This window comes from Lepisosteus oculatus, chromosome 15 (assembly GCF_040954835.1).
Source record: "Lepisosteus oculatus isolate fLepOcu1 chromosome 15, fLepOcu1.hap2, whole genome shotgun sequence".
Classification (NCBI taxonomy): Eukaryota; Metazoa; Chordata; class Actinopteri; order Semionotiformes; family Lepisosteidae; genus Lepisosteus; species Lepisosteus oculatus.
The window spans coordinates 4,477,852-4,493,844 of record NC_090710.1 but is presented as its reverse complement, the minus strand read 5'-3'; the positions used below and the strand labels follow the sequence as shown (position 1 = coordinate 4,493,844).

Sequence of the window (15,993 nt, the reverse complement as noted above, 5' to 3'; positions counted from 1 at the left end):
ATCAGAAGACACAGCATGATGCATGTGGTTTTGCAAGTGGAATAATTCACACATTGTTCCACGAAGACCACAGCGATCACAACAACATTCATTCTGACTCTTTGCATTCATTCCTTAGCTGGCAGACACAAAAAAAATCTTTGCTGCTCTACTTCACACCACTGATTGCAAGTAGAATTCTGACAACTGGCAGAAAGTCTACCGTATTACTGGAACAGTGAAGCCAAATCACAATAAATACTTACAGTAGGATTGCAATGTTTTATTTTTAGCAAGTAGCACAACCTGCTACAGTATTTACAGTACTTATGAGCCAGAATGGAAGCTTGCAAGCTGACTGTGGATCTACAGTAGCTAGAACTCCCAGAAAGACTTTAACACCCGTTGTTGTGCACTCGCACAAAGACATCAGCTCTCCGGCTGCCGTAATGACCCAGCCCAGTGTGCTTTCAGTAACCCACTCAGGCAAAAAGGAAAAGGAGCCACCTGCATCGGCCCCCTTCATGCAAAGTACAACATGGCAAGGAAAGAGGGCAGAATTTAAGCCAAGCAGCACATCCGCAGCAGGATTCCACTTTTTTAAGTTCTAGAGTCTGAGATTTCAGCTTTCCGCTTTAGTATACACTCAACGTATTTCTCACAGTCTTCTTCTGACGAGTCCTTGTATCCTTGCCCTCCAGCAGGAAGCACCTACTATACATGAATATGAGCATTTTCTTCACAATAAAATTTGTTGTTTAACTAATCCTGAAACATAGCAGCAACATCACAGGCCTTAAACAAATTAGTCCCTTTCCCATATTAGGACTGAATTATCACTGTTACAACGTGCCTTGTCTTTATTCCATTTTCCCATTTTGTTTTCATTTTTGTACATTTAATACTTCTTTCAGCTGTTACAGAATCAAATGTTATTTCCAACACGCATATACTATTGTACTTTTTTTTTCCATTTTCCAGTTAGATAAACCAAAATGATCTGTAAAATAGAAAATACTTCATACTTCGTAAGGCGCTCATATTCTCAGTGCCCACCCCCAAACTCCCACGCATGCCCTGTAATTTTCTCTTCATATTTTTCATTTCAACCCCTCAGTTAAAGTCCTAAGTAAGAAAATGAATGAATTGATTTTACTGAAATCCAAAATAAAAACAACTAAACTGACCGAGTCATTTCCATGCCCTCAGTTGCAATGTACAAGGAGGCCTGTGGGGGGGGGCTGTGCGATGTGATACAGTGAGGATTGCTTTGGTTTCCCACACTAAAGCCATTAAGACAAGATTAGAATCTCAAAGCAAATTCACAGATAAAATGTGTGTTTTTTTAAATGGCACTTTGCAATTTTGTAGATGCCATTTGTTTTCTTGGAAACAATTTCTAAGCAATGTCTTTTTTTCAAACTTCATGAAATAATTGAGCAAAAGTGGTATAATAACTGGTCCCATTATCTCAAAAGCATGATGGTCTATCAACTACTAGGAACAGTTAATACATTAAAATAGCTCACAAATGGGAATAAATGAGCTTTGCTGCTCCAATTATGACCTCTGGAAATGTTAGGCCTTTATAATTTGATAAGAGTGTATATTATGAAACACAAGAGAACACTAAAAGGAAGTACGGTAATAAATGGTACTCACACCAGATGATCTAGACTCTTGAAAATAGCTCAAAGCACTAGAATGAAATGTCTAAGCAAGGTATGAATAAAAGTTTACTAACATGAAGCTGAATATGGAGTTCACCCATTGATTCAGGGTCACAGGAGAGCTGGTGCCTATCCCAGCAAATTAAATGGCACGAATCAGGATACACGCCATATGGGCTGCCAAGCCATCACAGGGCAGGCAGAAACGCTCACACTCAAACCTATGGCCAGTTTTCCCAGAAGCCAGTTACCCTGACAATATGTTTTTGGCTTGTGAGAGGAAACCGAAGCACCCAGAGGAAACCTACGTGAACATGGGGAAAACATACAAACTCCATGCCGGTAGCGACCCAGGTCCAGAATCTAAGCCAGGGACTCAGCACTGCGAGGCAGCAATGCTGACCAAAGTGGCATGTCTGCAAGAAAAACGGCCAACAGAGAAATGTGACAAAGGAACAAGGCATACAGACGGGAAGGATCCACTCAAATTCCGCAGCAGGAATTTTCTTGCGTACTCTGCGCTTAAAAATGATTGTATAAAAACAAGGAGATAGTCCATTTTCATGTACATTTACAGTACTTTGGAACTGAGAAGAAAATTAAAAATGAAGAGTAAAATGAGATCATAGGATGCATGTTTTATCCCCACAGGAGCTGACTTTGGTGTTTGCTGCAAAATGCACAAACTCTACTGTACGTTACAGAATTTTATAAAGGAGAGAACTAAAATCTCTACTCGTCTTTGCTTTACTTGATAACCTGCCAGTTCCAAATGTCCAGTGGAGCAAAACGTATTCATCCTCTGCAGTTTGAGTCTTAAACAGGAAAAGGACAAAATAGAAGGCCAAGGAGAACTGTACGCTGCAGGAATACTGCACGGTCCAGACGAAGGGATCTCTGGTTAAAAACGTGCAGATGAATCCAGCCATCATGGGTAGACTCATCTGCCTACCTTATTTCCATGTATGTAAAATCTGTAAAACAGAAAACTCCCGTGAGAATCCTCATTGTTGTGTCATTACAAAGACATAACAAGCTGGTCAGGTAAAAGACAATTAACACACAGAGAAAAATGGCGGAACAAATTCAAGGGGCACATGACCACTTTGTCAATAACATTGCAAGGCCAGAAACATAAATTTAAAGTTTATTTCTCACCACCAGTCATAATTGAAACCTGTCCTCCTTTTTTTTACAGTCATTATAACACAATTTACTATTGGGATTCCCTGAAAAGCTGATTTTCTTTATTGCTTAGAGCCAATCAAACAGTTAAAAACTTGATGTTGTATCACAGTATTCTAGAACTTCTTCACAACTTAAAATATGTTTGTTTCTAAGTGACTGGCTTCCACCTTCACTGCACACGTCAAAAGCTTAAAAAGAAGGAGAATACTTTATCAAGTTAGATTTTGAAGACATATCTATAATAAATACACCTCACCCACTACTTACCACTATGGAATGTCCTTGTGATTAAATAGTTATGACATATTAAATGCAGTCAAAGTCCCCATGTCCCCTGCCTTCAGTTATAACCAAAACCTGTTTTTATTTCTCCCAGTAACTCCATTTCAGGTGAGAAAAAGCATTTCCTTTCATTTAAAACAAAACAGTAGAATACCAAGGGAATTAATAACCAAGGTTTAAGATTCACAGCAGTAAAAGCATTTTTTAATTCTTCAGAATGAAAGAGGGAAGTGAAAAATGCAGTGTGCCTGGCACCTGGAGGGCAAGGGGGTGCAGGGGTGTTCAGGATACGTACTGACCGTTGGCTTGCAAGTTAACGTAATTTATCTTCATTTGAGCCTGGGAAGTTCAATTACATGAAGAAATTTTGGAGCGGCGAATGGATTTTAAGCTTTGCAGTGCATTAATGATTTGGTGATTTAATGATTTACTGCCAGAGCACCTACAGAGACTGAAGTCACGTTAACAAGGGGCTCTTGCAATGTATGGTTGTATTATACTATGGCAAAGCGGCAGCCTAATTTCTTGTACCTGTGTTTTTAGTATAAGAGATGTCAACACTACCTGGGGGTTGTATTATTTATTTGCCTCTTCTCTTTCATAAATATATAATGAAAAGAGCTCTAAACACGTTTAAAGCAAACAAAACATGTTCTCTTTTTTGTCTTTAACACAGAGGAATCTCAAATGGAAAGTACAAACTTCTGAGAGCGACTGAAGTATCTAATAAAAAACACAGCCATTCTCTCCCCCCCCATGACTCAATTTTGTTACCTGCATTATAAAGCCCCAAGTAGTCTGAAGGAGGTTTTTCGGATGATTTTTTCATTTTCTGGTATATATTTTTTAGAAGCACCAAAAAAAATGAAAGGGGAGTACAAGGGGGATTGTTTATTGTGCAATTATGAAAGGTTTATGAGAAAGAGCTTTGTGTTCAGCTGTGGTATCATGAATGACAGTTGCTGAGAAAAAAAAAAGAGATTAAAGATATCTTTAAAGATACCTTACCTTACTTCTTAACTTATTTTTATTGAAAATATTGCCATATAGTTACTGCATGAGTGAAAAGAGACCTTTAATGCACTATAGGATTTAAATCAGAGATATGTTCTTAAAGAGGAAATCACAGCATTCTGTGAACAGGCAAATTAACTGCATGGATACAGAATTTTTTCAGACTTAAGTTTAAATTATATAATGTATGAAGCATTCGTCCATATGCTTTTGGCCATGGGTAAAAAAGGACCCTTTGTATTTCTTTACAGATACATATTAACTCAGTTATACAGTAAGAATTACAAAAATGTATCGCTTTCACATTTTACGGTATGTCCAGATTACCAGACACTCAAGACAGATCCTGTAATTTGACTTACTCTCTCTTTGTGCATCTACAGTCCAGAGGCATTAACCTGTATGTTTCTTCTCCTTCTAGATGTTTATGTCAAGATCACAACACTAACAAGTCGCGCATGTCTACAGACAATAGCTAGTGAGTGCCCTTTCACCTATAGACTACAGCTACTGACCTGGGGACAGCTGAGCTTTGCACTAAGCAAGTATGCCAATACTTAAAAAAATAATAAAATAACATTTTATTTAAGACCAGCAAGGATGCTGTATAACAAATTACAATTTGCATTCCATGTTGCCCACTTGACATAGGAACATTAGAAAGCTGTTTGGCACATCTAGCTTGTTTGGTTTGTTTTAATTTATCTGAGGATTTTATCCAGCTGTTTCTAGAAAGAAGACAATATCAGTTTCTTTCATCCCTGTATACTGTACAAACTAAGTTTTTTTTTTTAAGTCAAAGAATTCAGGTTCACATTTTCTTAACATTACAAAGCATTTGGAGGCAAAGTGTTGTTTCAGAATCTTAATATTAATTACAGTACCGAATATCGGTGCAACCTGTAAAAGATAAGCATCCAGTTCTCATTCTTTCACTTTCTCTACATCATCCCAGAAAGACTGAATCAATTGGCTACCAATCCAAAAGACCTTGAAAGCTTAATTGGTGAAAAGGATTTAAACTTTGGTTTAAGGTTGCCAGATTTATACTAACTAGTGATCCAATGCACCCCGGGCCCAGTTATCCAGAGCCTATCCCAGCAAAGCAGGTATGCACAGGACGCCAGTCCATCACAGGCTCACACAGACTCAAAACACAGAAACTCACACCTTGGGCCAGTTTTCCTAGCAGCCATTTAACCTACAAGTATTTTTTATGAAATGTTGAAGAAAACAGAAGCACCCAGAGAAAATCCACACAATCAGAGGAAGAACATGTTAGTTCCACACAGATGGCACCCCGGATCAGGAACTGAACCCTGGACCCCAGCAATGCTAACTACTGCACCATAGTGTCATCCCTGGGCCGAGTTGGCTATATACAAGCTGTGTTGTGTATTCCCATTCACACCAGCTAATACAGTACTGAATGTGGGAAATGAATCATATTTCTGAATTATATATTTTGTACAGAGCCCCAAAAAGGGCACTAATAATTAAGCAGGGCTTCGATATTTTGCCCTTTTTACAAGACGAATAATCAATACCAACTGATCCTATGGATATAAGACCCACATTGTTCCAGCCCTGCCCTTAAAAATACTAACTTTAACTCAAGCTTGGAAACATTTCCAAACTGTAGGTGGCCAATATTTTGGGGAACTATTTTCCCTGCCAAGATTAATGTTTCAAGTTCTTATTTAAATAGTGCAACCACTGCTGGAATAAAATGTGCTTAAGTTGGGAAAAATAATGTAATGCACAATTTAGAAATTGACCATTTTAAAGCAGCTTTTTAAAATTCAACTGATACAGTATACTGTACCATCAAATTCAACTACAAACTTCTCATTAAACCATTGAAACCAGTAGACTCCTTACATTGGTGCCAACTCATAATTACTTTTTTTATTTGTTGTGTGCTTTAAGCATTAAGGCAGTTTCCCTGAATTACAGCAATAGACTTCAACTGGTATTGTCCAAAATTAGTTAGTCCAGCTGATATGTGTGCAGGATAGTAAGTTTTGATTGAGGAATAATTAAGGGTTACTCATAAATTATTATTTTCTTACTGTTTGAGGTGAGTTTTTTTGAGAGTGGAAATTCTTCAGTGACTAATAGACTGTCTGGAAGAACTAAGAAGGGGACTTACCCACACAATCAAAAACAACCAAGACATCTGAGAGACCAGCATGAAGCAAAACCACAGCTTTTATTCTATGCAAAGTTTGTCTAATTGTTTTCTGATTAGCAATGAAACAGTCCTGACTCCATGTTGCTGGGACCACGCTTCTGTATGTGCAATGTGTAAAGTACAGTACAGTATGCATGTGCTTTTCAGAAATTCGACACCTCGCCTTTTACTTTACTCCACAGTCACACAGGAACACAGAGGGATTCCAGAGATAAATCCACCTGCCAAACCGGGCTTCCCTTCATTCACCTGCTGCTTCAGTTTCTTTATGAGTCATATTCGATGACTTATCAATGAACTTTATGACAGAGCTGCCCTTTTCTGTTACTTTCCCTAAAATGGTCTTAATCTAGCAAGAGCACCCCAATTTCTGTAAAAACTGTTAATCTGGGAATCACCAATCTGGGAAATGTGAAATTAAATACTATCACGGATGTCGGAAGGGACAAACCGTGGAATGGCAGGAGAGCCATGCGTAGCGGAGAAAGACCCTATGCGTAGCGGCGAGACGGGGGTTTGCCCGGGCTCAGCTGTTCAGGAAATGCCGTATAGAAACCTATGCCCTCAGGTATCAGACATGGGGCGACCTGGTGCTAGGCGGGTTTCAGGACATCCGAATATCGATGCTGAGCGAGGAGCAGAGCAGAGGCAGGAAGTAAATAGGCTACACAACAAGACACACCAGAAAGACATGAATAATTGCAGGGAACTAGGAACAGGAGAAAAGAAGAGCACCCTCTAGGTGTACTGGGCATGACAATACTGTAGCATAAAACATAAGAAAGGTTAAAAACAAGGGGATAACTTTTTTCCCACCTTGTTCTTGATTACTACTGGCTCAGTTATTAAAAGACACTCCTAATTCTCGAAGGATCTCAAGGTTTCAACTTTAACATTGTGTCTGGGTGGTATTTCTTTACCCAACAACAATCATTCTTTGTTCAAAGAAACACACCCTCTTTTGGGAAATGAACTACCCCACAGATGAAAACCCCTTGAAACTCTCACTGGAAAGAATCCATTTAGAGTAGCAGCCCCTAGCATGCATGTCTCTGAAAAGTGGAAGAAAAACCACCCAGTAAAATCCATGCAAATATAGGCACAAGCAGCAAGCTCATGATTTCTTACTGTGAGGCAGTGTGGCTAACCACAATGCCACCATACCTCCCTGCAACACATTTTCTTCAATCTGTCTTGAGCCTATATACTGTGTACTTATTTATTCAAACATCACTGTACTGTACATGTTGCTGCTGGTTTCTTTCAAGAAATGGCTAAATGAGATTAAAGATCCATGAGGCGGCAGTGCCAAAGGAGACACCATCTTGACACCCTGAAATCCACCTTTTGAAAAAAAAAGCCTTAATTCACTTGGCTTTTGTTTTTCTGAGCAAGGAAAGCATATAAATGAACTGCAAAATCTCACTTTCAGAAGAAATGGGGAAACTTTCATGTCACCACAGACAAACAAGCCACAGTCTTGTGGAAACAATGTTTTTGACTAGTAAAGGGCTTCCAGATCCCTGCCTCACTATAAAAAAGGGAATTTCTTGACAGCAGTGCAGCAAATTTAAAAAAAAATGAGGTATAATTTTCATACTTCTAATATCAAGCAGCAAGCATATCTGAAGGTCCGTCAACAATTACTTCTTCAGCATGCACCATAAATTGCATTGAGCACTCACAATGTCTTACTGCAGAAATGATGTAATTCACATTGGCAGCTTCACCGCAGATCAGACTAGCTCAGGTCTAAATTGAAACCTAGATTAATACTAGTTTGAGGTGAGCATTCTGCTTGATAAGTGTCGTCTTCTTCTTGCAATATGATGACAGATTACAATCAGCAGCACTGATACTGATACACAACCTCACCTGTTTGACAGTGAATAATACTTTCTTCCAATGGGTATAGCGGTTTTCACCTCAAAGCACTTTACACACCTGTGACTGGGCCCCCAGGGAGTCACACCACATGGTAGATCAGGTAAAGAACTCAGAAGTTGCTTCAGTGATTGAACTAAGAAGGTACAGTACTAACTACCCAACCAGCTAGATGGGGTAAATCGTCTCCTCTCATTTACAACCTTTTGTACACTGTTCTTACTGAAAGGCAGGATTTGTAATTAATCAGATAATATACAGGTGTGGGGCAACACGGTGGCCCTGGATTCAATTCTAGACCTGGGATTCTATCTGTGTGGAGTTTGTATGTTTTCTCCATGTTCACATGGGTTTTCTCCAGGTGCTCTGGTTTCCTCTCACAGTCCAGAAACATACTGGTAGGTTAATTGGCTTCTGGGGAAAATGGCCCTGGTGTGAGTGTGTGCCTAGCTGTGTTAGTGTGTCTGCCTTGTGACTGCTTCTGGGGAAAATGGCCCTGGTGTGAGTGTGAATGGCATCCTGTCCAGGGCGTAACCAGCCGTGCACCTGCTGCTTGCTGGGATAGACTCTGGCTCCCCCGTGACCCTGAATTGGATAAAACGGTTAGGAAATGGAAGAAGGGATATACACGTATGAAGAACACTAGAGGAAAGCCGAACAGAAAATATTCAGTGGTAAGAGGGATTATTGAATGTCACTTTCATTAGTGCGCTTAAATACATTCAGTGTTTTGCTGTGATTGCAATTTTACAAAAATTCCCCCCTGTGCTCAGAATATAACAAATGTAAGAGTCCTCTACATAACTGATTTTAAAACATGGGAGAGAGAGAAAAAACTCTTACCTTTCTGTTGGTTTCTGTCGTAAAGTACTGTTTTTTCCAAAGGATAAAGCAAGGGAACCATATTGTCTGGGGTGACTCTTCTGTAACAGTCAATGAGTTGGTCCAAGCTCTCAAAAAATTCTGGCTTCACTGTGGGAGGTGTCTAGAATTTTATTTCAAAGGAAAGAAAATGAATTACTGTAGGCACAGAAGAGTCATCACAACTCGTGCATGGACAATTCGGATAAGATTATAGGGAAAAAGACAAATGCAATTGTCATGACACTAATGATAAATACTACACACAAAAGGGGTTCGGAAAATCTTAATATAGGACATTAAAACATTTAAAATAAAATAAAAACTATGTATCTGAATACTATAAAAGTGTTGTTTTGTAAAGAGAAAAATTCACAAAACATTGTAATTTTTTTTTAGTATATAAATATCTGAGATGGCCGTATAAACAACATTCAGATAAAAATGAAAAACCAAAATAAGAAATATTTGGCTACACAACAATATATGATATATTATTCATTATATAAATATATTAATATAATTTAAATGTATATTAGGAACATTTTAATTCTTGCTGAAAGGCATTAAGGACAAATGAGCATTGGAACCAATAGGATTTGTGGTGTTTTTAAGACGTGCGCTGGCATGTGTTCTTATATTGAAAAGATGCAGCACACATAAAATCCTCCTAAAATTGTGGAAGTGCATTTAAAACTGAGAACAGAAGGTTCTTTACCAAAAAGATTGCTGGAGTTTGGAATAAGCTATCCACCCATGTTGTTGAAGCCAAAACAGATGTTTCTTTCAAGAAACAGCAGGATGCGATCCTTTGATCAATAAACTACTAACTACCAAATGGTTCAGATGGACAAAATAACCTCCTCTCATTGGTAACCCTTCTTATGTCTTTATGTGCACTCATGAAAGAGTCAAAAGTGTGACTGTAGTTATTCATCAGAGAGATAAGATCAGTTAAAAATTATAAGGTCAAAGCATCACATGCAACAGAGGGAAATCAGTTCACTACCATTTGATCTGGTATTCTCAGGTGCCAACAGTTAAAAAAGAACCTGAAACAGTTTGTAATAACAGGATGTTTCACTTTTGCTGTGTGCCACTCATATCCAACATCTATTTAAAAACATATTCACCAAACATTAAGCAATCCACTTTATCTGTCCATCATTGTGATGTCTATATACAGTAGCAGCAAGAAGTATATTTGGGCGATACAGCTTAAACAGTATCAAAGTCGATGTTGATTTGGTGCATATCTGATTGAAAAATGAATTGTACTTGAAGCATTCCAGGTGTAGCTTTCTCTGCTAGGAATATCTGAAAGGAGCGTGTTGAAAATTCAACACATAGAACTGACACCTCCTAAAAACAGGGTGTAAGGGACATTGCAAGTGAATAATAGCTTATGGCTGGAGATGGAATCAAACACTTCTCTATGGTATGGGTTTCCATGGTGATGTTTATGATTCAGTGGAGAATGGGAAATGTACTTTTTTACACATAGTGCTTGGGAAGACTGCAACAGGAGGCACAGCCATGTTTTTGAAGCTGATATTCGGGTTTCTTTCAAGAATAGACTGGATAAGATCCTTGGATGCCTTATATATTCACACACCACATGGGCTGGATGGACTGAATGGCCTACTCTTGTTTGTAATCCACTTCTATCCAAAAGCAGTGAGACTGGCGAACACATTTAGCCATCCCCCTCAGACCACACCTACACCATCACCATCTACCTCATTGTAATTTATTTATTATACGTCTCCAGTCATTGTTTACACGTCTGTATTGTTTACATTCAAACTGTCTGCATGTTTACTTGCACATTGTCTATTGTTTGTTGGTACATTGTCTTGATGCACTGTTTGCACTTTGTTTTGTTTTTTTTTACACTTGTTTTACAATCGAGAGACTTTCTGTAAGTAAGAATTCCATTGTACCAGCACCGGTTACATATGGCAATAAAGTTCAAGTCTTCAAGTCTAATCTTTCTTACATTCTTCTGGGACTGTAAAGTCTCTTACACAACCAAGTCCAGTATTTCTCCACCAGCGGTTGGGAAACACCTGGGAAATCCTCAGAATTTGTCCAGGCGATCCCCACAAAGGGAAACTTTTCACCCCACATTCAGTAGCAAGTAAAATGAACATTCACACAGCTGATCTGACAGATCTTACACTTAGTCTGCAGTGGTGCCTTTCTCCTAATCAACCATATATGCATTCTTAGATATGCGAATTCAAACTGATACAGAGACTTAGCAAGAATGGTCTCTTGAAAAGACCTCAATGAGAGAGAAGAGACTGAGAATGCCTAACTTACATACAGTGAGTAAAAGAAACTTTAATCCCTTGAGCTACGAATTTTGAGTCTGTGTTCATGTGCATTTTGTGTAAAAAAGTAAGAATCCATAATTTCACATAACCTGGAAATGTCTTTGTATCTCTTTTGCTCTTACACACTGTGTAAGTCGCTGACCTCTTGCATGCTTCAAAAAAGTTTTACTTTTTTTTACCTTAAACCATATCATTTCAGAATGCAGTCACAGACAGCATGCCTAAACCACTTATTGCCTCTGACTTTAAAAACAGAGAGCATAGAATACGTCTGAAGTGACAGAAACTGAAGAATGTGTCACCTATTATATGCCCAGCATCGAGAGTGAGTTTTACAAAATGGAGAGCGTTCTTGTGCTTTTTCGATCATTAATGGATAACTCCTTTTCACACAGAAGGACAATGACTCATGCTGAAAATACATGTTTCGCAGATGAGGATAATCGCTTTAAAACAGTATTGAAAATGCCTTCGAAATACACCAGGCTGCGTATGGGTGGATAGCAAATACACGGTTTCACGCTTTTTTGTTAAGGCTTCATAAATAAATTCGTGCAGAAAATGTTTCCACGCAAGGAAAGCCTTTTACTCCAATCCGAAATGAAAAAGAATAGCTACAGGCTTCAACAAATGAGTGGAATTGTTTTCTGTTTTGGTGATATTATTACTTACAGTGTGTTTCATGTTGATACATCATAGCGCACGGCCACATTGCTAGTGCTGAAAGACGAAAAAAAAAGACCTGACACCGCACCACACCCTCCCACATCCGCCCTATAGCATCTGAGATGTCTTCCCACGACCATCAGACGAATGTAAAATAAAAACATCTTTACTGCCGGCGGTTTCGTCTCGATAGCATCCGCGAGTACTTGTCTTTACAGCTGTCAGGCAATCCACTTCAAAACTCCAGCTTCCACCACCTTATCGTACACCAGATGTATAAAACAGAGCTTTTTCTTCTTCTGTTGACTTCAAAGAAACGAGTTATTCTAGATTCAAGAGTTTCCGGGTTTAAAAGAAATACTGAAGAAAACATTATACTTGTTGTTGATATAGAGTTATGATTTAGTATATCCTCATAATAAAAAATAAAAATACCTCCCGATTTTGTAATATTTCTGAAGCCTATTCAAACCTAAAAGTGAACATCACCATAATTGGAATCGGACAAATTCTAAGTTAAGAGTGAGAAAGATGGATTGCGAATACGGAGAAAAGAAGGGAGAGTATACACAGATCTGACGAAAAGAATAGCAAATACAGTACCTTAACAGCCCATTTCCCTGCAGATTTATAAATCCTGTATGTATGGACGAAGTTGCCCTTCCTGTAAAGAAATGGGAGAAACATAGATGTAAGAGAACACTGTATTTATATTTTAATAATTATCGGTATCTACAGTTAAAACAAGTAAACATTTATTTTTTTCCAATTCTTGAACTGTCAACCTACAGAAAGGTTGTTATAAATACTAAAATAAGATCATTTTCTTTAACCATTTTATAGATGTTTTTTGTTTCTAATAATAATAACGTTAGGGCATGAAAAAAGTAAATTGCCAGTTTTCTTGACATACACAACACAATTGGTTAATTCTATACTCAGAGTTATTTAAACTGATTGAATCTGACCTAATTGTGCAAACCGTAATTCTGCACATACCGCCACCTCCACACCCCTTTTAAAGAAATTAACACAATAACAAGCCAATACGTCATTTTCTGCAACTTTCTTTTACCCATTTCGGGAAATGAAAATATTTAGGCACTGTACATTTTTGGCTTCTTTGTAAAAATTATGCGTGTGCTAATATTTCAATGTCATATAATTACTTTTCTTTGTTGCCCTAATTTTGTACTATGTTGCTGTTTTTTTATTTATAATAAGCAGATACTAGAACGTCCACTGAAATCCTCGCAATATATCATCTCATTTTAATTTTCCTTATTACGTAAAGATGAAAAGATTGCAGACTCTAAAGGTTTTGCATTCCGAAAGTAGGTGCTGCAGCCGAGCATTTCCAGGGCACTTAGTTAAATAGAAGAAGAGTTGTGAAAATGCACTTTTTTCCCATTTTCATTCTTTATTGAATTGTCTGTTGACCTTTTCATTCCCTGTGGCTGTATCAAGGGTTCTAATGGGGGGAGAAATGGAATTTGAGTTTTTGATAATAAAATTTTCTCACTTGCCTTCGGCGACCTTTAGTTCAATTTCCTTTCCCCAGAGACACTGTACATTACAGAAGTGAATAAAATCATTTATTCATAGAAAGAGCCCCAATTTCATCAGAATATTCAGCATTTTTTTTTCCACGGTCAGCGTGATGGATGATATATTGAAATGCCTGTTGTTCGTGTAATGAAATAGTGGGAATAGGTTTGTATTGGAAAAACAATGAAGCTGATTCGACAGTTATATCCGTGTCAGCTCAGGGTACATTAAATAAAACCCAGAGATGCAAAAGTTTCTTCAGGTTATGCATATTAATTGACTTTTGTTAAAATTCGGAAGCTGCATCTTTGTTCTGAGAGGGAACACCAAATAACTCAACCATCTTATACGAACTCTATACATCAAATTCAAACGAGACTTCTGTTACTTCCTATGAGGCTGCATGAAACATTTTTGAAATAAGCATTAAATAAGAAACTCATAATTATGTTATTTAAAGTAATTAGAATTTGGGACCTTAAGGTTTTTATATGATGTTATATATTTATAATATTATGTATCTTTTCACACATAATTAAACTTTTCGTGGCATTTACACTATGGTTAGTCATTTGTTGTATTTAAAGCGTCAGAACATGTCTGGATCGTTACAAATCACGGAAAAATATAACCTGTTTTGAAAATAGCTACAAATAACGGAAAATGAATCAGAGACAACCCAAGTGCTACTTAGCTTTAGACTTTGATTGCACCTGAACGACGGACTGAATGAAACTGGCATTATTCCATAATGTGGTAAATATTTGTCACGGAAATTAAGTTTTATTTTTATTTATTTTTTAAATAAGTTCAGTATTTAAGATGTCAGATAATCACATTTATTAAGTTGCTTAGTTCGAATTGCTGTCTGGTCATTTCAAATGCTCAGAAAATACACAACCCAGGCTACCTTTTTTTGCAAGTAAGCGCACTTACCGCACACAGAGACAAAAAGCTCCACGCACGCTTTCGCTGTCTCGGGCTAGAAAACTTCCATCTCTTCCATATATTTCTAGCAGTTTCTCTGTTTCGTCCTTACCAATTGTCCCGAAGTATATCGAACGAAACATTGCTTGAGCAACGAGCAATAATCCTCGTTTAGAGAAAATGAGGCGCCTTGTCGTAAAAAATTAAGAGCAAAGGAGAATCTGACCTGGCAAGTTTGAAACTCTTCTAACTTCCTGAGCCTACCAGACAATGACTGAACTAGATGAAAGCGTGAGGTTTTCACACTTCGTTCAAGGCTTGCAGTGTGATGATTTGAACCATCATGCTTTAAAATAAAATTGGTCACAGAGGCCCCCAGCAGAGCTGCACAAAGTTGGCGTAGTGTACTATACGTTTATGAAGTTTCTTAATTTGTTATACTTCAACCACGAATAAAATCAAGAAAATATTTTTTCCCTGAGTTTTTCTTTGTTTCGTGTATTGTATGATGTTATTCTTGTGTTCCAAGATCCCGGCTATTAGTATATTATTAGTATTTTAAATTTATTTCATTCCTACTAAGGAAAGGAAATAAGAAAAATAAAAAGTACTGTACTGTACATTATTCTTCAAATTCGATGTAACAACTGGCACTCCTGGGCCACCTAGTGCTCAAAAGATTTTTAAACCTAAAATCCCTTAATGAAAGTAGAAATTCATACAGTATGAATTGTGCCAACCCCAGAAATCATTTGTAGCTTTTTAAATGTAAATGTATGTGAGAATGCTTTACTAATATGACCTATGTACCCATGTAATGGGCATTTCACATCGTAAGGCCTCTAGAGGATCAGAAGAAGTTTGGAAAGTATAACAGTGTAAATAAAACATTCCTGCATATGATGTTTTTTTTATTCTTTTATTTAAAACGTTAAGGTCTTTTGTCCCATAATTTAGGTCCTCATTGAACCGACTCCTGTCAGTCTTTGTAACTACAGCCTTCATGTGTATGTTACAGGGATTATTCATCACTCCTAATGCTCAATGGCATTTTTTCAAAGACTGGCAAGAGACTGTTGAATGTGGTGCGTCTGGTGGAGTCATCTTCACATCTCAGCAGAGGTATGGGGTAAAACACACTGTATGCAGTAGTCCGCAGTGTCACTCATGACGTGACCTGTCGTGGTGATGGGATCGTCTTTTTTTTTCTCTTGCTCTTGATCATTGATGATTCGCTGCTTATCGGATGGGACACAGGTTACTGTAGGGTTTCTCTGATATTATTCGAAAAGCAGATCAATTGGCATAGCTAACTAAACCTTAGCAGTCATCCCAGATCTATACCCAGAGAAACACCAGCTTGCTTTCCATACCCAACAGCATTAAAAAGCTAGTCTGAATACCTACTCAAAAAAGGTATTCACTGTTCTTGTAGCTCAGC

The 15,993-nt window shown here is 37.8% G+C and overlaps 1 protein-coding gene across 1 annotated transcript; it reads right to left on the bottom strand.

The window, feature by feature from the left end:
• Nucleotides 1-247: 247 nt before the first annotated feature.
• On the bottom strand, nucleotides 248-14,826 carry LOC107079403 (SH2 domain-containing protein 1A-like). Its single transcript, XM_015363341.2, has 4 exons — nucleotides 14,562-14,826; nucleotides 12,681-12,741; nucleotides 9,055-9,196; nucleotides 248-2,623 (listed from the first exon to the last, which is right to left on the bottom strand). The coding sequence occupies exons 1-4, from the start codon at nucleotides 14,693-14,695 to the stop codon at nucleotides 2,598-2,600; spliced, it is 363 nt and encodes a 120-aa protein (XP_015218827.1). The 5' UTR covers nucleotides 14,696-14,826; the 3' UTR covers nucleotides 248-2,597.
• Nucleotides 14,827-15,993: the final 1,167 nt, after the last annotated feature.